Genomic DNA, 26,826 nt, shown 5'->3' on the forward strand with positions numbered 1-26,826 from the left:
ACTATGGACACACAGGATGTAAGCATGGTTAGGTCCTCTCTGGTGAAAGACTTTGATGAAACAATCGCAAAAAGAGCAGAGAAACATCAATACCTTCGAGGACGCAATAATGTGACTTCATGTCGGAGCCCTACAAGAGACACAAATCTGATCAAGAATGAGCAACAATATAAGAGACAACTGGAGTTTCAAAAGAGGAGATCGGTGAGCCCAGACCCACAGAGTATGAAGGCACACTACCGTACTCCAAAGACAAAATCCTCTGCAAAGAAATTTTCAATGAAACCTCACAGTCCAGAGACTCAGTCAAAATATTCAAATATTCAAGTGACCCCCAGCTCTAATGGACAGCCTGTGAAGCTGACGCAAAGCAATGGCAAAGTGCACGACGACCCAAGCAACAATAATTGGGTAAGAACCTGACTATTTAAAATACCATATTCTTTGAGTGTGGTATTTTGAGGCTGATTGTCACTGAGTAGTTGGAGAGATGTTTGGTTATAAGACATGCTGCCAAGTTGGAAGACAAAATGTTTTTTTACATATCCACTTTTCCTGCCTAGTGTTTAACTATTTATACTATAACATCTTATGGGTCAATTTTTACATTCACAGAATAATGTAAAAATCACTCAAGATTTTACGTGTAATACTGCACATACAATAGGCATTTAATTAATTCCACTCGTATATCTTTGTGAAGCTATTGTTACTATTGTGTTGACCATTTCCTCTTTCTTCATTCATCAGGCTTTGTTGTGGTCAGAGCCAGTTACACCAGTAAGACAAGATAAAAGCTTAACAAGAAAACAAGAAGCAGCTCCAAGTATTGCCATATCCCCAATAAAGAAACCAACCCAGCAAAGGGTGAAAGGACCTGAAAAAAGACAGAACATCATTAATGGTAACAGTCTCAACAGTTGCCATTGCTTGCCACCATATCTCTTTGTCAGAAGAATGATATTTAGTAGGTACTAACATTTTTGTTTCTCACATGAAGCCCAAAAGACAAGCACCAGAACATCGATGCAAACTGAAAACATTCTTCACACTCAACAATTCTCACTCCAAACTAAAACAACTCTTAAGAAAAAGACAAGGCAAGACGCCAGCGCACAGACAGAGTGAGTTTGACTTCAATCAAACCTTAGTCATTAGATATCTGATTGCATGTTCATTGCTCATCATCTTTACAAAAGCTACTAAGAATTGTATTTCTCTTTTACAGCTCTGGCTTTATCACTGTCAAGGAAGCGGTGAGTTGCAACTCAAGTAATATCATTGAATGTACTAAATTGACATGATTCACTTTGATGAAGCTGAGCATTTTAACATTCAGACTGATTATATGGCTTGTATAATCAAATAGCATAACTTGACCTTCATTTCTTTTGACATCAATTTAACGCACATCACCCTATCTTGGTGCTGAGCCAAACTAAATCAATCCGTTAATGAAAGGAAGGCCCACAGTTCACTTTTAATGCTCAGTACAAATGATAAATGATGCATTTATATTGCACCTTTATCCAAAGCACTTTACAATGTGCATCAAATTCACGGCGGCGGAAACCAAGACACCAACCTGTTCAACGGGAGCAGATATGGGTTCAGTGTCTTGCTCAAGGGCACTTTGACATTACCTTAGGGCAAGGGGGAGCAGGGGATCAAACCCGGAACCTTCCGTTTTCCCAAACTGCCACTCTACGTCCTGAGCTACTGCCACCCCCCATTGGTTTTTCAATCCTTATAGAACTTCTTCAGGTTTTTAACCATAAGAATATACGAGTTGTGTGCCTTCCTTTCTTAAACTTGTCCGTCATCTCTCACATTACAGGATGTTCAACAGCTAACTGATTACTTGCAGGTAAGCCACTTATTTCAAATGCATTCTGGTTTCTGCTGCGTTCTTATTTTTCAACCTATGGCAAGACTTGCACCATTATATATAGTCAAATGTCTGCTTAGCCATCTTCTGTTGAAGGAATGGATTTATTTTTAAAACAATTCCATGATGAGTGGTGTGTTCCAGCAGACCAGCACTGATCGATTACAAATATTGACGGAAATCTTGGATTCATGTGACTGACAATCAAGTTTCTTGCATCTAACTCTGTTCCTATCAGGAGGCTTTATGGAGGGAAGAGGCCCTAAAGAAGAAGCTAGCTGTCCTCCAGGACAGAGCTTCCACCATCTTGAACTCCTCCAATAACATATGGACAGTAAGGCTTTCTTCCTGTATCCATTACTCTTGTTGGCTTTCCTCATAAATAGCATCTATATGCCTGTCATTTAAACTACCAAACAGCAGAATCACATTACTGTATTCATAAGATTGTATTTTGACTGTGCTGCACAAAACAACAGTTTGTTGTTAAGTAGTTAAGTACTGTAGTTGCATGTCTACTTGAGCGTTAAGAAGACAACTGAAGCATGTGGTTTAGAGCTTCCTGCCCCTTTCTATGCTGGAAGAGTGCAAGCTCTCTCACTCTCACACACGAACACACAGGAAGCTAGTGTCAGATGTTATATAGGTGTTATGCTACTTCACAAGTCCCACTGTCCTCGATAGTTTCTCTTTTGTCTCCATTATTCTGACTGTGCTCGTAATGTGGAAAAGGTAAAAATATTTACATTTTTGCAGGAAATTACATTTGCACAGTAAAATGTCTTGATCCAAGAGTAAATTAAATTAAATGTATGCTTTCTCATCTGTGAAAACTGTTTCCTGTCCAGGTATGTTACCAATAGCCTTATATTACTGTAAGCTATGCGTGGCCATTTATTGTTTGGAAGAGTATTGTGTTACATTAAACATGACCTGTCTTTAGAGTTACTGATGCTGCAAATTTCCTTGGCGCCCAGTGGGTGATGCAGACAGTGGAGGCACTTGCAGATTGCGGTTTATCAAGCGTTACGTTTTCCTCTGCAGGTTTTTCAGTGTGACAGTCACTTCCTTTCTAACCCACACAGGCCCGCTGCAATGAGGACCTGCTGAGAATCAAGATCAAGGCTCTGGAAGCACAGCTGCAAGTCTGCCTACAGGTAAAGTAAAGTAAGAATAGCCGCAATGTACAGCTACTGGGCCGTCAGAATGTGAGGCTCAGCTCCTTTCTAGACTACTATATTCATGTTTCTTTGGGGTAACAGTGTTGTCACAGGAACAAGTGAGAGCTATTTAATTAGGCTGTAGGAGCAGTGTCTCCACACCTACCTCACAGCATCATTGAAACTTTTTTTGTACGACGAAGAAAAAAAGGAAAACGTAATTACCTCTTCTTCAAACTCCAAACATTTTGTTCCCAGTTATTTTTGGCAAGCGACACGGTCATATGATGAGGTATACATTTTCCTTTACTTCTTTACTACAACCACAACCAGACTCAGCTGTCTCAAAACAAGCAACCATATCCCTCTGTGTTGTGGTAGCCCATTGAGACTGGTTGTACACAGTTACTTTGGACTGCATCCATTGACTGTATATGAACAATTAAGGCTGCAGGCCCATCAAGCATGTGCACATTTAACAAGGTGTTGTTCTGTTCTTCTCCTCCTCCAGAAGTTTCCCAAGGATGGAGTGAAGAAGCTTGCGATGCAGATGGAGAAGCAGAAGCTGGTATATGAGGAGAAGGCTGTGGCTGCCTTGCAGAAGGCAATGCAAGAGAAGGCGGACGCCCTCACTAATGCTGACATTCTCCAGGTTAGGACTCTGGATATAAACTTGGGACTTTCACATAAATGTATGCAGTTCAAAATCAATATGCAAAGTCAGACTCAATAGTGATTAGTGACCCAAGTGACTCCTTGTGGTTTGCGTACTGTCCTATGTGTCCCACCAGGAGGCGCTGCAGACATCCAAGGCTGAGTCAGTGAGGTGGCAGAGCCTGTATGAGGAGTTGAAACAGAGCACTGCTTATTTGAAGAAGAGTCAAGAGGTCAGCATTGGACAGCTGCAACAGCTGCACGGCCAACTGGAGGTACAGTAATACAACAGCATATGACTCTGTCAAAAGGGTAAATTTTAATACCAGTTGTTAAAAAGTGCACACGTGTCCTGCACAGTTGTCCAGGGGCCGCGAGGCAGAACTGCGAGATGAGGTGGGGCCCCTGCAGCAAGAGAACGAGGAGCTACGGTACAACTTCTCCCTGCTAGAGGAGGACAACCGCACTCTGAGAGAAGAGACGGAGAGCCTTAGAGGTCAGAGTTCCTCCTACTGTAGGTCAAACCCAGGTGATCTGGGGTCATTTTAAAATCACCTCATCAATGATCTGGGTCATTTTACCTTAATAGCAACTTGACCTTCTAAGAAACAGATTATCAAACAGATGTTCTGGGACTGATCTCTCAGATGTCTTTAATGTCATACAGTCCAATTTTAAATATGGTGTACTGTAGTAGATAGTTTTTTGCTATTTAATCATCACAGTAAAGCAGATTTGATTTGTAAAGCACATTTCACACAAGGTAAATTAAGGTGCATACTACATAGGCTCTAGTGCAATGCAGCCTGACAGCAAGTTGCGGGTTCGATGCCCGACGGCCTTTTCTGCGTGCCGTTTCTTGTCACTCTTCACTGTACTATCCAATAAAGCCCAGAAATATATATATTATTATTATTTACTTTCTTGGTGAAATGTGTGAGAATGGTGGATGCATGGGTAAAATAAGATCTCAACTTGTCCCTTCTCCTAGACTGCAGCACAGAGAGTCAGGATTTAATGGAGGAACAGCTCAGGCTGATAGAAGTCTCTCAGGTGAAGGAACAGTTCAGGCTGAAAGAGGCCTCTCAGGTGGAGAAACAGTTCAGGCTGAAAGAGGCCTCTCAGATGGAGGAACAGTTCAGGCTGAAAGAGGCTTCTCAGGTGGAGGAACAGTTCAGGCTGAAAGAGGCCTCTCAGGTGGAGGAACAGTTCAGGCTGAAAGAGGCTTCTCAGGTGGAGGACCAGCTCAGGCATACTCAAGACAGACTCCAGCAGAAGGAGAAAGAGGTCAGGAGGATGTCACTCAACCCCCAACTCACACTGCTAATCATATACAATGTCCAATACCATACAGATTATGTTTCCTTACAGACAGCAACGTCCAATACCATACAGATTATGTTTCCTTACATGTATATTCAAGTAGTTCTTCCGAAATAATGTCAGCAAACATAATTATAGTGCAGCGAATAATGCAGTTGTCTCTGTGTGTGTGTGTGTGTGTGTGTGTGTGTGTGTGTGTGTGTGTGTGTGTGTGTGTGTGTGTGTGTGTGTGTGTGTGTGTGTGTGTGTGTGTGTGTGTGTGTGTGTGTGTGTGTGCGTTTTGCAGTGTGCAGAGCTGCAGACAGAGTTGGAGGCCATGGAACAGGAGTGTCAGTCTACCCAGGCCCGGCTGACGCAGTGCAGAGAGGAGCTTCGTCTCCTCAGCCACCACCGCAGAAGCAGCAGCAGGGTGAGTGGTGTGTGGGTGTGTGGGTGTGTGGGTGTGTGTGTGTGTGTGTGTGTGAGAGAGAGAATCTCCTTGCACATATTGAAAGATTGTCTATTCCCATACATTGTCTACCACTAGGTATGACTACTGATTACATGTTCTGTTCCACTTGAACAAGGTGTGTTTTGCACTTTGCCACATTCAAGGTCATAAACTCTATGCTGCAGCATAAACCAGGGCAACACGCAAGCAGTAATTCCACATGAATCCTACCGTCCCTATTCTGGGGGCGAATATTAGGCAAACATAGCCGATCTATGAGCTCACAACGCATTGCAAACGCGACACATTGTGAGGTCGGCTATTTTCTGCGAAGATATTTAATGTATAGAGCGAACTAGGTAGCAAGCAACTAGGTATAGGGTTTAACCACTTGAACCCCAGCGTCCCTATTCTGGGGGCGAACATTCAGTGAAAATAGCCTATCTACAAGCGTACAACGGATGGCATTGTGGTGCGTGAGCTTGTAGATCGGCTATTTTCTGTGAAGATAATTTGGTGTAGAAGGAAAAAATAAGGGGGCCTAATAATTACCCCTGTGGTGTGGGACCCTGTGGGTCAATAATATAGTGGTAGGCTAAGTGGTCAAAGCAATGAGGACTGTGATACTGCTTGTGTACATTGTAAATCCTTAGTGTATGGGTCCATTTGGTTACATTACACACACAGAGATTTTTCTGTGTATAACATTGTTTTTCCCATTTTACCGTGTAGGGACTATGTGGATCCTGGAGATGGCTATGCATGTTCCTGGTTCTGCTTCTGGTCATAGCTGTTGCCATGTTGTGGCTGTGGCATCCTCCTTTCAGGGATCAAGTTGAAGACATGTACACAGACATACAGACGCGCATTGACAACTATCTAATGGAAATGGACTTTTCTCAAGTCTCAGGATGTTTCAGACCAATATGAAATAAAATTAGTGCTCAGGGATGTTGTTTTTCACATTGTGGTCCTTTGTTGCTGATGTGGAAAGTGAGACCAATGTATTTATTTGTATGTTTAAGTTTTGGAAACCTGGGACTGGAATTTGTTTAGAAATGTAACTTAATAAAACATGAGAAATATGTGACATTGATTATGTCTCAACAGCGCTATTTATGTATACTGTACATACAAGTTCAAATACAAATGGATACATCCAATAACGCCATCCCAACAATATAGTGATATGGTACATGATTGCCATTGAATTAGGGGAAGTGGTGATTGAAATGTTATTCCAGACTTTTAGTAGCATGCAGATGTCACACACCGAAAATAGCAGACCTACAAGGGGGGGAAAAGTGTCACTCTGCAACACATTGTGAGCTTGTAGATCATCTTTTTTCGGTGCATGACACCCTCACACAAATAAGTATAACTTTAGGCTTAAGAGTAGTATGCTTGTGGTTTGTGCTTTGATCCCCAGACAGGCAGGAAAAATCTGGGCAGGGAAGTGAATGAGCTCACCTGTCCCTGGGGCAAGGCACCAAACCCCAACTGCTCCACCTCTGTAGCATGCAGCTTAGGGGACAGCTGTGGTTGTACTGGGCTGTTCCCATGGGGTAGCCCTTTGCATGTGAAGCAGGGCGTTGATGAAACAGAGCATTATTCTTCTGGATAAATAATGATGAAACAAACAACAAATAAAAAAAACAACTGAATGGATGGAAAGAGAACTCAAAATGTCCCAAATTATATAAACATACATAAATAAATAGAACAATTATCAGAAGAATTATAACAACAATACGGTAGATATTCTTTGTATTCGTCACTGGCTGGTGAAGTCACTTGGCTGAGATGTAAATGGGGCTTAAGTTGGCATTGGTGCTCTTTGAGAAGCACGTATGTTTTAGACAAAGGAAATGTGTTAATGACAAAAAGTGCAATTTATTTTAATCACTGCCTCTGTGGTCAAATAAAGGTTACGTCAAATGTTAGCACACAAGATCACAGGACATTGCAGTCCATGCAACTTTGCAATCCATGACTGCAAAGCTGGTAAGTATTGCTGCTTCATCAAGGGTAAATTCCACCTTTGATGCACACAAATAAATATTACTCAACAAGTTAAAGTTTCTCAGTCAAATGTGTACTCGAGTTAAAGTACTGTAGTACTTGCTTTTTATTAATACTTAAGTATTCAATGTACATTTTGATGTCATGTACAGTTTGTTTTTCATATCAATGCATTGCTGTATTGAAATTTAGACAAACAAATCTGATTTTCCTGAAGAAAACAGAAATAGTGAAAATAGCAGATCCACAAGCTTGCAATACGTTGTGAGCTGGTAGATCAGCTATTTTCACTATATTTGAAATGGGGCTTAAGTGGTTAATTCATAATGTAGTGGAGTCAGTATTTGTCTTTGAAATGTAGTGGAATATCCCAAAATACAAACACTCAAGTAAAGTATACTTTTTTTGAGTATACTCAAATACTCAAAAAGTACAATACAGTAAATGAACTTCGTTACTGTCCACCGCTGATGATTACCACTACTTTGTGGTAGAATCCTCCCTGGTTCTGTATGGTGAACTGACAAGAATGTTGCATGGGTGAATTCCATACAAACGTTAATAAATATTGGACATAGACATGTCATACCAGTCCCTCTATTGTTTTATCACAGATACACTTGGAGAACAATCCCTCAAACCCTCACTGACTGAACCTTCTGAACGGGACGGATCCCATTGTTCATTGTATTCTGTGGTTTTAACTGTTCTAGATAAAGCTCCATTCTCAATGAATACTGACACTGCATATTCACCACACTGATCCCTGCCCACTATCTTTCACCCAGGTTTACCTGTATGTTCCCCAAATAGACCACAAGCCATTCAAGAGATGGATCTTCTCTTGTCTGAGGTCAGTTTACCTGGAAATCCAGCGGCGAAGGTAAGAGTCTGTAAAGTGAAGGCTGAACTATTAAAGAAAACCTGTCATCGTAATTATATATTTTATGATAAATAGCTTATGAAATGGCAAATGGCTGTACAGCGGAGATGAAAAAGATGAAAAATGGGAATCTTGACAAACTTCGCCTTTTCTCATAGTGTGATTACCTGCTGCAAGATGAGGCCTCCAGTTCTCCTGCTGTGTTTAGTGGGGCTGTGTCTGTGCAACGCTGCACATTCCCTGAAAATCTGTGCTTTCAATGTTCAGAGTTTTGGAGAAGCAAAAGTTCACAATCAGAAGGTTATGGGGATTCTACTAAAGGTATTTGTTTTTGTTTGTCTGTTTTTATTTCAACGAAACACAACTTGGACCATCTAACACTTAGACCATCTAACATGACATTCACACACAGTAAGTAATTTTCTTCTCTTGCCCAAGATCCTCGCTCGGTGTGACTTATGTCTGATTCAGGAGGTCAGAGACTCCAAAGGAGCAGCCATACCAACACTGGTGAAGGACCTCAACAGGTAACACTAACAGTTGAATATCTCTGTCTCATACAATATAGATAGTAGACTTCCATCATCAGCTATAATTACATCTACATATCACCAGGTTTGACAAATCCAACTCCTATTCCTACTTGGAAAGTGAGAGGCTTGGGAGGAAAACCTACAAGGAGCAATATGTCTATATTTACAGGTAAATACACCAAATGAGGCTAATGAACATAAAAGATTAGCATTTACGTGACATCCTTCATCTCCTCACCTACATGTCTTCTTTTCACCAGAGACAATGTGTTGAAAGTCAGAGAGCATTATCAGTACCCTAAACTAAAGGGGGATGGGACCAACGAAACAGACGTTTTCTCCAGAGAGCCTTTCATCGTTCGTTTTCATTCTCCAACTACTTGTAAGAAGACATTCATACAATATCTATGGTGTTTTGGGGAAAGGGTAGCAGATTGTTCATGACGTGTTACACATGTCCCTCTTTTACAGTGGTCAAGGATTTTGTCCTGATTGGTCAGCATACCTGTCCCAAAAAAGCCATGAAAGAGATGGATGAACTGTACACTGTCTTCAAAGGAATCTACAAGAAGTGGAAAACAGACGTGAGTTGATTCACAACATTTCGTCTATCGTTTTGGATCTATACCCTCATATCAGCACAGCTTATAACGTTATATGGGTTTCGGATTCAATGTGGTGTAACACATGAGTAAATGTTAGTTCTTCAACTTCCTTCTTTCCCTGACCTAGAACGTGGTTATATTAGGGGACCTCAATGCTGGTTGCAGCTATGTCACCATCAAGGGATGGAGAGCTGTCCGCTTGAGGAATGACCCCAAGTTCCGCTGGCTGATTGGAGATGAGCAGGATACTACTGTTCGTCAGAAAACACACTGTGCTTATGATAGGTCAGTGATGGGTGCCAGCTGAGCAGAATGATTATATGTTCTATTCATTGTAGTATTCACAAGATGCACAATGACATACTAGTCCATATAGAGTACAGAAGTCCTGACGTCACTCGTTCATCCCCTGGGTCGTAAAGTAATTTCTCTATGGAGAATAACATTGGGTCATCTTGGAATCGTCTCATAAGAATTGTGGTCCAAAAATAAACAAACTGTCTCTGCGATATTGTCAGGGAGGTGGCTCTGTATCGTTTATGATAGTCAGTCACTCATATTTGATACAGTCTGTTTCTGGCGAAAATGTAACTAATTCGGCGGAAGTAACATTAGCGTTTTCTCACCGTCAGTTCATGCTTCATATCCATATGAGTCAAACCACAGGGATCATTTGCTTATTTTTGGAACACAGTTCTTATTTGACACGATATTAAACACGTCTATGGGAATTCAGAATGGGAGGGGGGGGGGGACGCGACACAGGTAGGATGCATAAATTACGTCAGACTTTGGTGCTCTATACTATAGTAATAAGATTATCACAACTACTTGGTTGCTATGCATTTAAAACACGTTTCCTTATATTCATCCCTTAACAGGATTGTTGTCCATGGACACGAAATCATCTCCAGTATAGTCCCAGGTTCAGCTCAGCCCTTCAACTTTAAAGAGAACTTCCATTTAACCGAAGAGGAGGTAAACTTGCTCATAATATGCTCCGTTTACAGAGCAAATGTCATTTTCTGCACTTTTGCATTTGTCGATTCTCTTAATTTTCATACTGCAATTTCTGCACACGTTATGTTTTTTCTTCTGTTATTTAATTAGGTTTTTCTTTATGTAAAGCACTTTGTAACTTTGTTTCGATAAGTGCTCTATAAATAAAGATGATCATCATTTTAAGTTAACTCTTTTTCTCTTGAACATGAACACTGACTTTCTTCCTTTAACTGGAATTCAGGCTCTGGAGGTAAGCGATCACTTCCCCGTAGAAGTTGACCTGAAACCCAACCATCGCTACCTCCTCCGCCATGAGCTGTAGACCAGTCAGCTATCAACACACCAGACATTTTATTTTAATTGGATTTTTAAGTGTTTTATGATAAATATTTGAATAATGTTCTTTCATAATCATGATTGTTGACATTAACTCAACATAACTCATCTCTCATCTCAGAGCTAATAAACATCAGTTGTTTCAGCATGAAGGAAATGGGTGTATGACTGCTGTTTTTTTTCCTGTTGTGCATCTGAATCTAAAACCACATCAAAGCTGACACAGTTTCATAATGTTTTCAGAGGTATGTTTCCACGGTGCAAAAGAAAAAAGGATCATTTATAATGTAACTTTTTGAGATGTTTCCAACATAATTATAAACCTAATCATAATTGCTTCATTAATTGCTTGTATTTTCTATATTTGTTAAAACATTTTGTATTTCCATCCACCGTCGTCATCGATGTGCGTTTTGTGCATCTTCTTTTAGACAGGAAGCCACTAGATGTGTGAGAACAGATGTTGCTGTCTCTTCCTTTCTGGCAGTTTAAGAGACTTGTACAAAGAAGAGTCATATAAGAAATCTTTTATTTGAGGATTCAGTTGCAGTTTTTCTGAGCTAACTCTCACTCATTACTCTTTACAATTTTACAATTAAAAAAAATGGAGGAAAGCTTTGCAGATCTGCTTGGTGATGCATTTTCAGGTAAGGACATTTTTTTGGCTGTTTTCAATTTCAGAGTTTGCTCATTTTACAAAAGTAATCAAGTTTTTTTTAATTTTTTTTTTTTTACCTTTACCTCACAGATGCATCTCTTCCATCATTCTCTGATGGAGAGTTGGACTTTGAGACTTTACATTTAAAGGAAAAGTTTGAGGGGGCTGAGACAAACAGTTCCAAAGAAAACATAACGGAGGAAGAAGAGGCTCTGCATAAGGAAGCAACCAACCAAACCAGAACTTTGTCTAGCGCACTGACAACTATCAATACAAACATGGCTGAAAATGATGAAGAGGCAGCTGCCTCCAAAATGGATGAAGACGTTTCCACAGGCACAGGAGTCTGCATCACGGATAAGACAACAGACTGCTCAGATGAAGACTTTGAACAAGGATATTCTGAGTACAGCAAAGATAAAGAGGAAGAGGATACTGGACTGGGAAATAAACTGAAGGGTTGGTCTGTGGCTGTCCACTGTAGCAAAGAATCCCTGGATGACAATAACCAGGACGGGACTCTCACTGAGGGACAACCTCAAACCCCTGAGGGTACTGCAAACCCTCAAGTTAGAAATGAGGAGCAAGGTGAGAGTGACAGCGATGAGGGTCAGTTCTATATTGGGAAAGTCCCCATGCGGGGCAGTGGGCTGAAAAAAAGAGGTGACAGGACTGAAGCGGGAGAGCGACCAGAAGTAGAAGAGAAACCGCAAGATGGAAGTGATTCGGAGAGTGAGGGCAAAAAAATTGCAAACGATGAACGGAAAGAAGTTAATTTACTCACCCAGTGTCCACTTGAAATATCAACGCGAACCCTTCAGGATCTCATCACTGGCGATGACAATGAAGATGTTATTATAGACAAAATGAAGGATTTCTCAGGGGATGACCACCAAGAGGCAGGTGAGACATTTGCAGATTTCCCCTCCGACTTCTCGTGTGAATACATGGAATATGGAGGGTATAACAAAGAAAGCAAATTGCACGTACTACCTTGTACTTCTGAGAGTGGATTGAGCAAAAAAGAGAGCAGCTACTTGGGACAATCTTTGACAGAGATTACATCGGTTCGAAGTGCTGAGAGGAAAGACCAGGATCTGGATGCTGGATGGACAGGGATAAATGCTGATTTGGCAAGAACCATGGCTCTAGGTTTGCCGGCTGGAGAAATAGACAATGAAGGAGGAATAGAGGGTGTCAAAAGTGCTTTGGGTGATGAAGCTTCGACAGAGAATGACACTGGAGATGGGATAACTGCACCTAAATGCCTAAAAACAAAGAATAACACCTATACTGAAGTGCAGACAGGGCCAAATCAAACAATAAAAACAACCGCATCTCTGACGTCAGGTGAAACTTTCGCCTGTGGTTCTCAGCATCAACATTACAGCATCATGGGGCATCGACTTCTGTCTGAGTGTGACAGCTACAGTTCCAGTGATGATGAATACGGGGAGAACACTGAATATAGTTACCGTGACTCCAAAAGCTATAATCAACCAAAGGATGATTTTCAACTTCAGGGTGAAAGCACAGCAGTGCTTGTCAGGGGGGCCATCTCTGGTGAACTCGCTGCTACAGATGCAGCAGGTTTGGGCATTTCTTTGGATACGGTCACGTCGACCCTTGAGGACTTTGAACTGCTTAGAAATAGAGGAGATGCAGACCAAGAAGAAACGTCGCCATGGTCACCTGTGATTTCTTCACAGGAGGACCTCATGGATGACACTCACACAACCATGCACTCTCCAAACCAAGGGTCTGTGGATGATGACTTTTTTTTCAATGATGAATATGCCTTGAGAATCACAGAACCAGGAGAGTTTAGAGATGACGAGTATGAAGAAGAGAGAAACTGGGAGCAGGAGCAGGAGAGAATTAAGGCTTTCTACAATTTCTACAATGACAGTGAGGGGGTGAATTCCACAGGTAAAGTAAAGTGGAGTGAGATAATAAAATTTAACATAGTTTGACTATACTTTCCAACTCTTGTATGCTTTTACATAATTTTACTAAATGCTGCAGAGTATATATTTACTGTAATTTTTTATGGTTTTATAGGGCGGAAAATAAAAGTTCAGTTTTGCTCTGAGCCATTGTCTCAGGTCATTCACTATGACTCAGACAGGTAAGTACTGTGTGTAGGAAGCCAGGCATTTCCTTTATTAATTAAAGAAGATTTGCAATACATACGGTCAAATGTGTTTTCAACTCCTCAGCAGCGGCAGAGAGTCACCGGACAGTTCCACAGATGGGGAGGAAGACCTGAGCTCTGGAGAAACAGATATGGTAAGGACATGGGAATGTGAATATTGATGCACATAGTTACAGACAGATGTGGAGTTGTGGACACTCGTACGCACACACGCATGCAGCCACCCACCCACCCACGCACGCACGCACGCACGTACGCACGCACACACATAACTGTTTTGCTTCTTTCAGGAGCTGATGGAGTCTGAAGCATTGACAATGAACAATGTCCCTTATTCCCCACACAACCCCTTACCGGAAAATGTGCAAAATCTCAACAGAACAACCAAGGTGTGTTGTCATTGGCTGATGCTACATGCAAAGCATTGTTTTACAAACTAACGTTTTCACTCATGACAGATGCCTGACAATGTCTTCAACTTCTCTGTCATTTTTACTGCAGTTTCTTGGCATACTCAAGTTGATACTGAAGATGGGCTTGGTGGTACTGATGGGACTACTGATGTTCTGGTGGGCCAACAACCAACTGGACTGGCTTAGCTAACTTGCCTTCTTTAAAGGGCTTATGTGTATATGCTTTAAGCATGTAAACATACATTTTTTGAATAAAATAAATATATTAAAAAAACATTTTAATGTATGGTTAACTGTATTGGGGCAAATGCTACAGGGATTTGTAAATTAAATGTCTACAATCTACTGAACACGCTGTGAAAAAACTGTGCGCATTTTTTATAATAAAGGTCATGCTTTGCTTTTCTTTTATTGTTCTGTCTTTTTTTGTCAAATGTAACAATAGATTAACAGTTCTAATGTGTTGCAGAGAGTAAGAAATTGAACAATTCTGTCTCGTTGTCGGCAGGTGGCGTTGCTCACCATCCATCCAAAATCAGTTCATCCAAGCGGAAGCGGAAATGTATTTAAACACAGCAGACGTAGGGAGCGTTTGGTTTAATTCTAATCTCACGCAAACAGTGTTGCCATGTCTGCTTATTATAAGCGACTTTGGGCTTGTTTTTCTGTAAAGCTTGTAAATATTGGTAGTTGCGGGTTGCAGTTTTTTGGGTTTGTTTCTAAAGCGTAGTTGCTTATTTTGGGATTGTTCAAACCAGTGGTTCTCAAACATTTTCATGTCAAAGACCCCCAAATTAATATGTATTTGTCTGCAGAACCTCATCTGAAAATATGTAATGGCAGGGACCCCCCTACCACATTTGTGTAATTAAAATGTGTTTTTGATTGATTGAATACTTTATTTAGAAGTTTCAGTTCAAATACAAGGTCAACTAAATAGGATTTTTTTTTAATCCAAGATTTCAATTTCAATTGGGGTCCTTATTTTGTACTCAATTCATAGTGACATTAAATGACAGACAGATATTACACTACTATGCAGAACATCGTATAAACAGTTTAGAAATGAAAAAATATATGTACAGTAAAAAGTTCAGGGGGGGGGGCAGTTTCGGATTGCAGCCACCTGAAGGTACTCTTTTAGGGCAGTTTTAAAGGAGAGTAGGGTTTTACACTCCTTCGCTGCTTTTGGTAGGGCATTCCACATTTTTGTTGCATATAGAGAACTAATTCAACCCCTTGTTTGTGCCAAATCTGGGTTGGACGTGATCAGTGGAGCTACCTCTGGTGTTGTGATTGTGGACTTCATTAAGTTTTTGAAGTACTTTGACAGGTACATGGGTATCTTAACGTTGTGGTGTATCTTGTAGACCAGGCCCAGTTGCTGTACTCTCTGTCCTCAAAAACAAATAGCAGATCAACAAGCTCACAATGCGTAGTGGTGCAATGCATTGTGAGCTTGTAGATCTGCCATTTTCAAATAGCCGACACATATTAGATTTAAAGTGCTCATATGGCCTAGATAGTAGATAGTCGTTTCTTTTTTGGGCTTGTTTTCCTAGACCTGGTTGCTTGTTTCTCTCACAAAACCTGGCAATGCTATCCCTAACCTCTCACAATAACAACAACCTTGTTCTACAAAACGAGCACCACTGAACTGTTGCGGACGGTGGGCGGTGTCTATCAACGTCTTGTTTTTACGAAGCCGTTAACGATTCGAACACAAGTTGTTTTATCTTCAAAGACATCCAACATAAATCTCTAAACCATGTCCTCGTTGAGCAGCAAGTCCGATGAAGAAATACGAAACATGCTGGACGATTATGGCATAAAACACGGTCCTGTGGTCGGTGAGTTATTGGTCCGTTTGAAAAGTCTTGTGTTCTTAAACTTAGCGCTCATTCTTTAAGTAACGTTGTTACGTTAACATCAGGCCAACTTGGCCTGATGTAAGTTACAATTACAATAGTGGTTCTCAAACAGTTTCATGTCAAGGAGCCCCAAATCTATATGTATTATATATGTTCCCACCCAAATCCATATGTATTTGATCAAAGTGGGGTTCCCAGTGGGTTACAATAGTGGTTCTCAAACAGTTTCATGTCAGTTTCATGTCAAGGAGCCCCAGATCTATATGTATTATGTGTTCCCACCTAGATCCATATGTATTTGATCAAAGTGGGGTTCCCAGTGTTGATCATAAAGATCTGGGTGGGAACTTCCCACCCAGTCCCCACTTTTTACAGTGAGTTACAAGACCACGCTATTCAGTTTAACTACATTGTTATTACACATGTGTCACTTATAGACAGTACCAGAAATCTGTATGAAAAGAAGCTGAGAGAAGCCATGACCAAAGAGAAGAAAGCCAAACCAAGCCCTGATAAAACATACTACAGAGAAGAGGGTGAGTACACGACCATTATAGTAACTTTATAACAATGCAGTCATACAGTACATGACCATTATAACTTTTCAGTCATACTTAACAGGACATGAACATTTGATTTCACGTTTCTCATTTCAGAAGACGAAGTCACCTATGTCACCTACAGGTTACCGGTAAGTATCTATGATTACGCGCGAAGTACTAAAATGTATTAATATCTCTAATGAATAGTTCAATATTCATTCATTATCAATATTGCCAATTTTGCAGGTTAAAAATGACGGTTTGGAAAACAGGTGAGTTCTCCTGATTGAATCCTCCAGACATGTGGTTCACATTTTGATTATTGATATTTAATGCCTAAAATAAGTTAAAAAATAAAAAAAATCACATTTATCCACTCAGACCTTACATGAGGTCAAGACCGGAATACACCGAGAGGTCAAGACCGGAATACACTGAGAGGGAGTTTGAGGATGAGTAAGTTGTCCTTTTATCATGTCATGATTGGTGCAATCTTATTGTTCTTCACTAAATTAATCAGGGGTATAAAAATTATTATACTTATACATTTCTCTTCCAAACAGGAGATCCTATTCCAGGTCAAGGTCTGAATACGATGGAAGGGATTTTGTCGATGAGTAAGTATAACAATTAAGGCAGTCCTCAATGAGATCACACAATATTTGATCAACTAGTCTGATACTGTACAATATACATAATACATTTGATTCCCTATAATTTAGGACATTTCCAAACAGGTATATATGAAGACAAGATAGCGCATATGAGAGAATATTGGTCTGGTCCTGGAGTCCCACTTGTAATGTTAAAAAATAACTTGTATGTTGTGTTAAATATATCAGTTTTGGACATTTTGGAATGTCCAAAACTGTTCCTTTTTTATTATTCTAAAATAGTGAAAATAGCCGATCTACAATCTCACAACACGTCGTGAAGCGACATATCATGTGTAGATCGGCTATTTTCATTACTTTATTGCAACACTCTTGTATGATGAAGTATGGCATTATTTATCTGGGGTAAAAACAAGAAAATAAAGTATTCACAGTATAAAAAAATTATGTTTGATCAATTAAAACCTTGGAACAACTGAAATGAGTTGACTAAGTGGAGGACAGACCTGGGGACTGTAATGCACTCTTTTGGTTGGGAATAGAGTACCGAAGTCTGACGTAATTTACGCATCCTACCTGGGTCACCTTTCCCCCCCCCCCCCCATTCTGAATTCCCATAGACGTGTTTAATGTCGCGGCATGTAATAACTGTGTTCCAAAAATAAACAAATGAGCCCTGTGGTTTGACTCATATGGATATGAAGCATCAACTGAAGGCGAGAAAACGCTAACGTTACCGCTGCCGAATGAATACAATTTTCGCCAGATCAGACTATCAATGACTGACTATCGTAAACGATAGAGAGCCACGTCCCTGACGATATCGGCGCGAGAATTTGTTTATTTTTGGACCACAGTTCTTACGAGACGATTCTAAGATGACCCAATGTTATTCTCCATTGAGAAATCACTTCCGTGACCCAGGGTATGAGCGAGTGACGTCAGGACTTCTGTACTCTATTGCTCAGCCATTTATGATGTTTCTACCTCCTGTTTTTAGGACCCACCTCTATGATACACCACAGTCCACATACAGAAACCTCTCCTGTTCAACACCAGTAATGAAATATAGCGGGGATGCTACCAAGGACTCTGCAGAGTCGTCCCGTCTGATCCCCCGGTGGGTTCAGTTCCTGGTCTTCCTGTCAGTGGCGGCTTTTCTCTACTACGTGTTCTCCAACATGGAGTCATCGTACAGCGGACCTTTTAAAGGAATTGATTGATTTCAATTTCAATTTTATTGTTGGGTATTTTGTTGTTGTATAACTTTATATGTGACATGTCCGTTTATATTTAAGATAAATGAATGAGAGTGCTGTTTGTTTTTGTAGCACTTCATGTGTAATTGCCTCAGTGTTGTAGTATACAGCAGCGATGCAATGACAGATGTTGATATTGACTTTGATGAAATTGGTGTTATTCATATTATCTTAGACTGGTGTTAGGTTACTATTTGTGAACATGACAATCTCTCTAAAGAAAAACAAGCAAAACTAGTGTGCCTGGTGGCTCAGCGAGTTACCTACAGTATGCTCCTAGTGAGCATGAGGACCCAGGTTCAAATCCGAATCCCGTCTCGTCTCGCATGTCTCACGTCTCTCTTCGTGCTTGGTTTCCTGCCTCTACATTTTCCAATTTCCTGTATGAAAAAGCATAAAAATGCCAGAAATAAATCTTAAAACAAAAGAAAAAAGATTGAGGTTAAAACAGGTGATGGCATCAAGACAAAACTCTGGAAGAGCGTCATTTGGTGTATAGGAGACGTACTTTCAGACACAATGCTTAAACGGTAAATGACCCTTGTAGTTGCAACTGCAAATTGTGCTGCTTCAGACTTCGTCTCGTTGACCTCAATTATTTTGTACAAAATTGGACATGTTCACATTTCAACAGTTCAAGATGCTGGTGGCGGGAATATAATTTGAGTTTGTTTGGAGTTTCCTAAATGGTGTTAAAATTCCATTGTTGTTTGATACTGTAATTTCTTGTATTTCAAATGTTTATTTTCAGCAAATATTTCAGTCTAGAAGGACCCCTCTCAAATAGACCAGTATTCTCTTTGGCCAGTTGCAACACTACCAGCTGTACAGTAAAAGTGCCTTAGAATTTTTATTAGAAGGGGGGGGGGGGTCATTTGCTCTGATTCGTCAAAATGTAATTTTTGTCAACAGCAGATGCGACCTATGATTGTTTTGCCGTATTCTATATGTATGCTGTGTTTGAGCCTGGTGTAATTGTAAGCTTTACTTTTTGTCCACATCACACCACTTTGTAATTACTAATCTTACATGTATTTGTCCACAATATTTTGTTGGAAAGATTAAAATATATTAAATCAATTCAAATGGACTATTACTTACATACTGTTAGAATGGCTGATTAAAAATAATAATTTGGGGCCCAGACCGCTGGCCTTGTGGTCCGGGCACGTGTCTATCTACTACATACACTATCAATAAAGGCAGAAAAAGCGAAAGAAATATCTTTAAAATAATAATTTGTCTCTTTAGGGGCAGAGAGCGCTACGGGGGCATCGCCCAGGGAGCGGTTAGGTGTTAAAAAGTATCTTGCTCAGGGACACTTTTAAACCCATTAAGACCTGAGGCTACCATTCTACAAATGGCTTCTAAATCAGTAGAACTCACATTTTCAAGGTTTTTCTAAAATGTTCAAAATGTGAGAACTACTGATAATAGCCAATGCAAAAAAAAACTAAAATAACAGATGCTTTCCCAGTTTTAATGAGTTAACACATAGTCCATGGCGCGAACTGGGGACCTTCCGTTTCCCAGGCAGCCTCTATAACCATTCAGCTAAGGACGACACTTTTGGGAATGCTTAGTGATGAGGCAAATACAAAGACTTTTAAAAGCCCAAGCATCAGCATTTATTTGGTACACAAGCAGCAAATCAGTCACGCCATAATGTCAATGAGAGCAGTAGCAGACCTGACATCTTTACAGCAGTCCTGTTCTTGTAGAAAGGCAGCATTTTTATACCCTGTCACCACAGGTAAAACTAGGTACCCCCAAAGTATACCCTGTCACCGCAGGTAAAACTAGGTGTCAGTATCACGTGTTCCAATCACCAGCCAACCACCATTCACAATGCTGCACCAAAAGACTTTTATACAAGAAATACTGCATACATTAGGAGAATTCAGTAAACTGACAGGAGAAATGTTCTTCATACACAAGAGTACACTCTAGCCCCTAGGTGCAATTTTATTCCATTTTTTTTTAACTTATATTGATCATATACTCACCCTCTTCTCTGTATTATGTTTTATCCGGGCTTGGTTTGTAAGTAAGATCACATCGATCACTTGGTACTGTATACGAACTTGAGTGAGAATACCAGTTATTCAGATTTGTTTAATTCACAGGAAGGGCAGCCAATTCATGTAAATCACTTGCTACATTATCTACAAAAGCTATTTATCGATAGGCCTAAATTGAAACTAAAACTAATTGTACCAAAAATGTAAAAGAAAAACATAAATTACAACAAACCAACGTGCCATTTTCCAAAGCAAACCAGCAGTTGGTAATGGAAAGGATCTCCATTACACTTAAAATGTTTAAGAACACGTTGCCAATGACCGCAAAAATGCGTGGAAGGGCTACTAAAAAGTACAAAACACCTAATCCTTTAAGGATCATTTATCAATGGAAGCAAGGACATAATAAGCTAGTGGCGCCCGCCATTACAGTGTTACCTGGTAATAATTTTAAAAAGTAACTGTATACATAGTCTATACACAGAGACCTGAGGAACACGTTTCACAGTTTCACAGTCAAGCTTTTTGTAGTTGTACCAATAGTATTTTTAGTCCCTACATCTGGGGTTCTAGTAGTAGCCAAGCCTGAGTGAATCTGAAGTCTAGCATGTCCAATGGTGACTCCAACCCATAGTCTTGTGTAACCTCTAGGTAGAGTTAAGATCTTAACATAATACAGTGCATAATACTAACAATAATCATCGTATCCAGTCTTTCCCAGTACTGAAACGTACAGTAGTATGAAGAGGCGAAAGATTAGTGTTCACGTCTTGGTTAGAGGTCAGCAAAGAGTTGTGCCTTATCTGGACTGTCCCTAAAAGGTCTTGTTCCAACTTGCGCTGCTGCCATTTCCAAAAGGTATGGTGGGAATTTACAGACGAAGCTGTTTGGTTCTTTGGAACATGGTTATGTCTCCCTCCTTACCAATCCCAGAAGGGCTGACAGTGACCGCCGTTTTCAGAGGGTCATCCTCGCTGGCAGCTTGGTTCTTAAGCTGAAATGAACACAAGTCTACACTGCAATGAGCTACTTCTGCACAATATTGAATACTCAAATACAACATCAGTGGAACATGCATGGACACCATGTGCTACTATTAATACAAGCTATACCTTTAGGTGTCTCCAGTGTGGTCTGCATATCCCCATCAAATCTTATTAATGGACAAGGCAACGTAAGTGTTATCCACACCTGTGGAATAAACCAAACCTTGAATTCAGTCAATGCTGAAGGAGACGAGAAAGTTAACTCGTCTTGTGTAGATTAAGCCTAATTTATACGTCATATACATTTATACTCAACAAAAATAACTGTTGTAGTGTCATGGTTTCCATTTGAAAATCAAATGATTAACAGTGACACTTACAGGTTCTGGTCTCCCTCTCCAGTTCAGACGGCTTCTTCTCCTTCTTGCACAGCACTATGGCTATGATGATGATGACGATAAGAGCTACCACAAATATCAGACCAGACACCAACCAGCTCACCACCATGGGACTCAACACTGGGTCTGGGTCTGAGGAGAGGAAAGCCACAGACATTACACTACTGTCCATCACTACCATTCTTGATGGAGAAAACTGTCTGCATAAATTGATTAAAATTGAACAAAGGCATTAATATGAAAGAACAGGTAAGAAGAAAAACTAAAATGTTATCAGATATTCAAAGAAGTTCATTCTTCCATTACATGGAAACCCTCAGCGGGGAACGTGCCGCGGTCAATCTATCATTATATAATATTATAATTATTAGGGAAATATTCAGAATCTCTGCTCCTGTGTTTTACTATGTGTTTTTGAGCTAAACATGCTATTTTCAACTGGGTATAACAAGCGAACAGGAATCGCGATGACATTTTAACACGCAAGCACAGTGAAACCCTCTGTGATTAGCAACCATCAGGGGATCGATCATACTGGAGATAAATATTCTGTGACTACTTGAAAAGGTAAGAAAATCGCAAAATCCTGGCAGTGTGGGCTTTTTGGGCCATTTAGTGAATGGCAGTGAATAATGCTTTATTAATTATTTAAATGTGTCCTTTATTGTTTCTGTCGCCCGATCTTACAAAAATTGTGTTTTAGCCCAAATGTATGTCTGTACCTTGTGCTGTTTGTATTTCTGTCCAATAAGGTATTAAATCAATGTATGACAATGTATGTACCATACTAATCTACAGTATGAAGTATAATTTCGATGCCAGTACCTCATAGAACACCATCAAGTGTTTCTTTAACCACATGAACCCTAGCATCCCTATTCTAGGGGGAGCATTCTGCGGAAATAGTGCTGCGTTGCAGCGCGTTGTGAGCTTGTAGATCAGCTATGTTCGGAGAGGGCCAAGTTTAGTGCCCTTGGGAATCCGGTCAAGTAAGGTTTAAGTGGATAATTCATTTGATGATCTACTACCCTCTGGGAGGTAATTACAGAATGCCCAGAACCACAAGAATGTGTCAATAGCTTATTGACTGTTTAGCATTAATTAATGTCTTTTCCTTTTCTTCACCAGGAACTACATTTTGCACACGGTAGGCTGACAGGAAATTGGGAGAGATGGGGAGTGACATGCAGCAAAGGCCGTCGGGATCGGGAGTCGAACCCGCAACCCGCTGTCAGGCTACATTGAGCCTCGGTGCCTGGATCACTACGCCAGCGGTCCAGGCCACATTCTTTTGTAAATATCAACTGCATTAAGTATGATAAGCTCTCTGTAAGCACCTCACCTCTGATGGATATAGGCAGGGGCTGGCTCTGTCTGGAGACAAAAGTACGTCCCCCTAACTGGACCCGGTACTGGCAGTAGTAGTACCCCTCATTGGAGCTCTGGGCACTGGGGAAGGTGAATGTGACAGAGGGTGTGAGGGCGGGCAGGGACTGGCGAGTAGTGCCATTGGAGCGAATGAGGCGGAGCTGGAAGGAGCCTCCAGGGTATTGTTGCTGGCTGGTGCAGGTGATGTTGAAGCTATGCCCCTTGATGACAGAGCCAGCCGGGGCATCAGTGGATGTGTTGTACCAATGCTGGGGAGTCAGGAGATCCACTGTGAGCAGGAGAGGCGAGTTTGTTAGTCTGTTATTCAGTTAAGAAAATGTAACTGCAATTTGTGGGAAGCTTGCACAAAGTAATTTCACCCACTCTTTTATACCTGATGAAAAGTTGTGATGTGGCAATAAACTTAATTTAAAGTTAAGAAGCCATCACATGGAACATACAGTAAGTGATACGTGATGGGCAGAATTCACATTCACAATTAAAATGTATATAAAGGTATTCTGGCACTGCAGAGCCACTGGGAAACAAATCAAATTAAAACAGAAGTTGTAGAAAGTGGCACGTGTAACAGAGTTAAATAATGTAGTTGAAGTTTAAAAATGTTGTATTGAGCAACACCAACCATATCAATATTCTGCAATGAGCTGGCCCATTCTTATTACACACGATAATGGAGCCATGCAGAGTGTTCTCGCCCTTACATAGTACAGTGCAGAAATGACTCACCCACAGTGATGTTGATGGAGTTGCTAGGAGGAGAGCTGAGCAACTGAGATGGCAAGCTACCCTTGATCCTGTACAGACAACTGTAGCTGCCCTGATGGGAAGTATCCAGTTCAGATAGAGTCAGCTCCACTCTGGTCTGGCTCTGGTCCACTCTCTGAGTCACCAGTGGCGTTGACACACTGTACTTGTACAGGTGGAAGTCACTCAGGTGCCGACCCTGCGGGACAGTGCAGCTGAAGCGAACTGACTCCCCGCGTTCGAACACAGTGTTGGGTGTCAGCAGGGAGAGGGACGGTAACAAGAGAGGACCTGGAGGAAGATCCAGGTTAAATACAGATAAATACAGGTCATTGTCTGAATCTATTTTGCTGCTGTGTTGTGTTTGTTTGCTATTTATGCATTTGCTTCTACAAGATCTCATTCTGGTAACGAATTCGGCCTGATGTAATATGATGATGACATAACTTGTGAATAGCAAACTACCTGTCGCCACAACTTCCTTGTGTTGCGAGTATAGCCGTTTGTATGTGTGTTTGATTGATCAATTAACAATACCATATATTAAGTCCCATATCGTGGTCATCATTCTTCTGAATATCAGAACAATCAGGACCACTCACCCGAGCATATAACTCCTGCATCGTTCCTGTGGGTGCAGTGGTGCTCACTGTGAAGGACAGTGGCACAGTTTGTCAGACTGGCCTCATGTCCGGAACACAGTGTATGCCACAACCAGATCACCCCACTGCCCGGACCAAACGCCGCATGCTGAAGGGCAGACTCGGCCAGGCCACAGCCCAGCTCTCGGCACGCTACGTCAGCATCCACCAAGTTCCATCCACGGTCACAAACTGTCCCCCACTGGTAGTGCTTGAGTACCTCAACTCTGCCCGAGCATTCGTCCCCATTTACCAGTCTGACGCGCACGCCGTCTGCCGACCAGAGAACATTAACTCAGAAGCAGGACTAGTGCAGAAATGACTGGTGATATTGTACATGTTTTTTAAATACTTTATTTTTTTCCCCCTTACCACCAGAAGCATCGATTCCATCCCACAGGACAAAACCTAGGTTTGGGAAGGTCAGAAAAGACAGCAATGTTATCATGCAGTCACGTATAGATGGCATTAATTTGTAAATACAGTCCTGGCTAACTTACGACTGCGAGTGAGAGACTGACTGTATGCCATTATTATTTGATTGTGTTTATATAGCAGAGACAATGGACAGTTCAGTAACTGTCCCAGAATTGGCTACAGAAGAACACAGCTGAATGTAATCTGTAGTCCCTGGACCGTACATGGAATGTAGAGTTGTGTGTGAGACTGTAAATAAAGTTCTGTTTTCCATGTGCATGCCATTTCCTATGGCAGTGGTTCTCAACCAGTGGTCCGGGGACCACCAGTGGTCCTTGAGGGGGGGTTCCAGGTGGTCCCCAGCTAAATGATGGAGAGTTGGTAACCAAATGGACCCTTATATATCTTTAACTATTGAATGTAAAATGAAACCTATCGAGTGTAAAATTAAATCACGGGTCCACATTATTGTTACACCTCTGCATTACTTGGTTTACAAGAAGTCTACACAATTACAGAATGTAGAAGAACTATTCGTTTTGCCTGTTATCTCTCCTATGGTACCATCAATACAGCATGGACACAAATCTTATCCATCGATAACAAAATATTCTAAGTCTTGGGTCTGAGAGACTTCAATCTCATCAAACGGTGGTCCGTGGCTCAAATGCCGAATAAATAATGGACCTCGAGATGAAAAGGGTTGAAACCCCACTGTAATAGATCGACGGGTATTGCGTAATCAGAGAAACGTACAGCTCAAGAGCAAACCTGGCTAACCCACCACCACCACAACACAGCCAAGCTCTTACCTAACACTGGAAGGATGTGGAGAATCCTCAGCATCTTGTTTCACCCTTCCATTAGACTGCAGGATGGGTGGGATGAGGATCACTGATGATGGTGATGATGATGATGATTCACTGATGATGATGATGACAGGCTGCCCAATGCGGGTTTTCCTCAAATAACGTTATACTGCACAAAACCACATTAGCTTGCGTGCTAGCTGGCTAACACGGCTAACAGCAGCTCTTCTCCAGCTAACCAGCCGATCTGTCTGGCATCATAAGACAGATCAGTGATAATGGATGGAATAAAACATAACAAGCTATGATGCACTAAAATAGTGGCTGCTGCTGCTGCTGCTGCTACACAGACCAAGGAATCTCATGATGGATCCACAGCATCCAGCGCTGAAAAAGTAAACTATCACAACATGCCTCCGGTCAGTGTTGCCATGTTTTGTGAAAGAGATAAGCAACCTTGGTCTGGGGAAACGAGCCCAAAAGAAGCAACTTAGGCCACGGCACAGCATGAGCACTTTAAACCGATTGTGCATCGACTATTTGAAAATAGCCGATCTACAAGCTCACAACGCGTCACAGAGCTTGGAATGTTATTGAAACATTCTAACCAATGCTCCCTGACCCTGGTACAAAACATTTTCATGAACATATTTGAGAACCACTAGGTTAAATAATAATAAGAAAAGAAAATTGGAAGCAAGCCTAAATAAGCAACTACACTTTAGAAACAATTAGCCCCAAAAACCGAAACTTTACATTAAAAAAAGAAGGCCAAAGTCGCTTATAATAAGCCGACATGGCAACACTGGCTCCGGTGCGTCGCAGTGACGTCATGGTGTTCAGCCGCCCCCTGTCTTAACGAGGACAGGTAAAATTAGATTACAAAGTGACTTACGTTACGTATGTCTGTGTGGGGGATTGGTCCCTAGTGTATTTACAGCAATGCACAAATAAAGCAATATGTGGGGTCACAGGTCACTGACCAGTGAGTCAGTGACCATTGAGGTCAGGACAGGCAGGGAGGGTCAACTGCTTTGTTTGGCTTGTTTCCCCATCTTATTTGTTGCAAAGAA

The 26,826-nt window shown here is 41.1% G+C and overlaps 5 protein-coding genes across 7 annotated transcripts; 4 read left to right on the top strand and 1 right to left on the bottom strand.

Moving 5' to 3' along the window:
- Nucleotides 1-3: 3 nt before the first annotated feature.
- traf3ip3 (TRAF3 interacting protein 3) lies at nt 4-6,565 on the top strand (the record flags this gene model as incomplete). Of its 2 annotated transcripts, none has more annotated exons than XM_080444719.1 (13): nt 4-411; nt 751-904; nt 1,001-1,124; nt 1,229-1,256; nt 1,838-1,867; nt 2,127-2,222; nt 2,974-3,045; nt 3,560-3,700; nt 3,840-3,977; nt 4,063-4,216; nt 4,694-4,989; nt 5,312-5,434; nt 6,188-6,565. In XM_080444719.1, 13 exons carry the CDS (start codon nt 4-6, stop codon nt 6,383-6,385), a joined length of 1,962 nt encoding a protein of 653 aa, XP_080300845.1. In that variant the 3' UTR covers nt 6,386-6,565. The 2 variants fall into 2 exon arrangements, with proteins under 2 accessions (XP_080300845.1, XP_080300846.1); XM_080444720.1 differs by having other exon boundaries at nt 4,063-4,198.
- A 1,972-nt stretch (nt 6,566-8,537) lies between these two features.
- Nucleotides 8,538-10,822, top strand: dnase1l1l (deoxyribonuclease I-like 1-like; the record flags this gene model as incomplete). Its single annotated transcript, XM_080444271.1, has 8 exons — nt 8,538-8,681; nt 8,799-8,887; nt 8,976-9,062; nt 9,154-9,275; nt 9,365-9,477; nt 9,626-9,783; nt 10,380-10,476; nt 10,742-10,822. The coding sequence occupies 8 exons, from the start codon at nt 8,538-8,540 to the stop codon at nt 10,820-10,822; spliced, it is 891 nt and encodes a 296-aa protein (XP_080300397.1).
- Nucleotides 10,823-11,246: 424 nt separating this feature from the next.
- On the top strand, nt 11,247-14,462 carry LOC308096970 (uncharacterized protein). The gene is made up of 6 exons (XM_080444500.1): nt 11,247-11,483; nt 11,585-13,423; nt 13,556-13,622; nt 13,714-13,783; nt 13,940-14,038; nt 14,151-14,462. The coding sequence occupies exons 1-6, from the start codon at nt 11,441-11,443 to the stop codon at nt 14,250-14,252; spliced, it is 2,220 nt and encodes a 739-aa protein (XP_080300626.1). The 5' UTR covers nt 11,247-11,440; the 3' UTR covers nt 14,253-14,462.
- A 1,252-nt stretch (nt 14,463-15,714) lies between these two features.
- On the top strand, nt 15,715-19,541 carry LOC308097090 (uncharacterized protein). The gene is made up of 7 exons (XM_080444686.1): nt 15,715-15,912; nt 16,371-16,469; nt 16,590-16,624; nt 16,722-16,747; nt 16,857-16,931; nt 17,039-17,092; nt 18,090-19,541. Exons 1-7 carry the CDS (start codon nt 15,831-15,833, stop codon nt 18,310-18,312), a joined length of 594 nt encoding a protein of 197 aa, XP_080300812.1. The 5' UTR covers nt 15,715-15,830; the 3' UTR covers nt 18,313-19,541.
- Nucleotides 19,542-19,826: 285 nt separating this feature from the next.
- LOC308097005 (uncharacterized protein) lies at nt 19,827-26,171 on the bottom strand. Of its 2 annotated transcripts, none has more exons than XM_080444556.1 (8): nt 25,757-26,171; nt 24,900-24,935; nt 24,489-24,800; nt 23,869-24,177; nt 23,096-23,410; nt 21,736-21,885; nt 21,482-21,560; nt 19,827-21,380 (listed from the first exon to the last, which is right to left on the bottom strand). In XM_080444556.1, the coding sequence occupies exons 1-7, from the start codon at nt 25,788-25,790 to the stop codon at nt 21,517-21,519; spliced, it is 1,200 nt and encodes a 399-aa protein (XP_080300682.1). In that variant the 5' UTR covers nt 25,791-26,171; the 3' UTR covers nt 19,827-21,380; nt 21,482-21,516. The 2 variants fall into 2 exon arrangements, with proteins under 2 accessions (XP_080300682.1, XP_080300681.1); XM_080444555.1 differs by having other exon boundaries at nt 19,829-21,363.
- Nucleotides 26,172-26,826: the final 655 nt, after the last annotated feature.

The sequence above is a fragment of the Gymnoscopelus braueri genome, assembly GCF_963280865.1.
Source record: "Gymnoscopelus braueri genome assembly, chromosome: 12".
Taxonomy (NCBI): domain Eukaryota; kingdom Metazoa; phylum Chordata; class Actinopteri; order Myctophiformes; family Myctophidae; genus Gymnoscopelus; species Gymnoscopelus braueri.

Coding starts and splice junctions, on each gene's coding strand:
- LOC308096970 (XM_080444500.1), top strand. CDS start 11,441: ATGGAGGAAAGCTTTGCAGATCTGCTTGGTGATGCATTTTCAG. Junction 11,484..11,584: donor GCTTGGTGATGCATTTTCAG/GTAAGGACATTT, acceptor TTTACCTCACAG/ATGCATCTCTTCCATCATTC. Junction 13,424..13,555: donor TGAGGGGGTGAATTCCACAG/GTAAAGTAAAGT, acceptor ATGGTTTTATAG/GGCGGAAAATAAAAGTTCAG.
- LOC308097090 (XM_080444686.1), top strand. CDS start 15,831: ATGTCCTCGTTGAGCAGCAAGTCCGATGAAGAAATACGAAACATGCTG. Junction 15,913..16,370: donor AAAACACGGTCCTGTGGTCG/GTGAGTTATTGG, acceptor TGTCACTTATAG/ACAGTACCAGAAATCTGTAT. Junction 16,748..16,856: donor AATGACGGTTTGGAAAACAG/GTGAGTTCTCCT, acceptor TTATCCACTCAG/ACCTTACATGAGGTCAAGAC.
- LOC308097005 (XM_080444556.1), bottom strand. CDS start 25,790: ATGCTGAGGATTCTCCACATCCTTCCAGTGTTAG. Junction 24,801..24,899: donor TGGAATCGATGCTTCTGGTG/GTAAGGGGGAAA, acceptor TCTGGTCGGCAG/ACGGCGTGCGCGTCAGACTG. Junction 21,561..21,735: donor GGAGAGGGAGACCAGAACCT/GTAAGTGTCACT, acceptor TTTATTCCACAG/GTGTGGATAACACTTACGTT.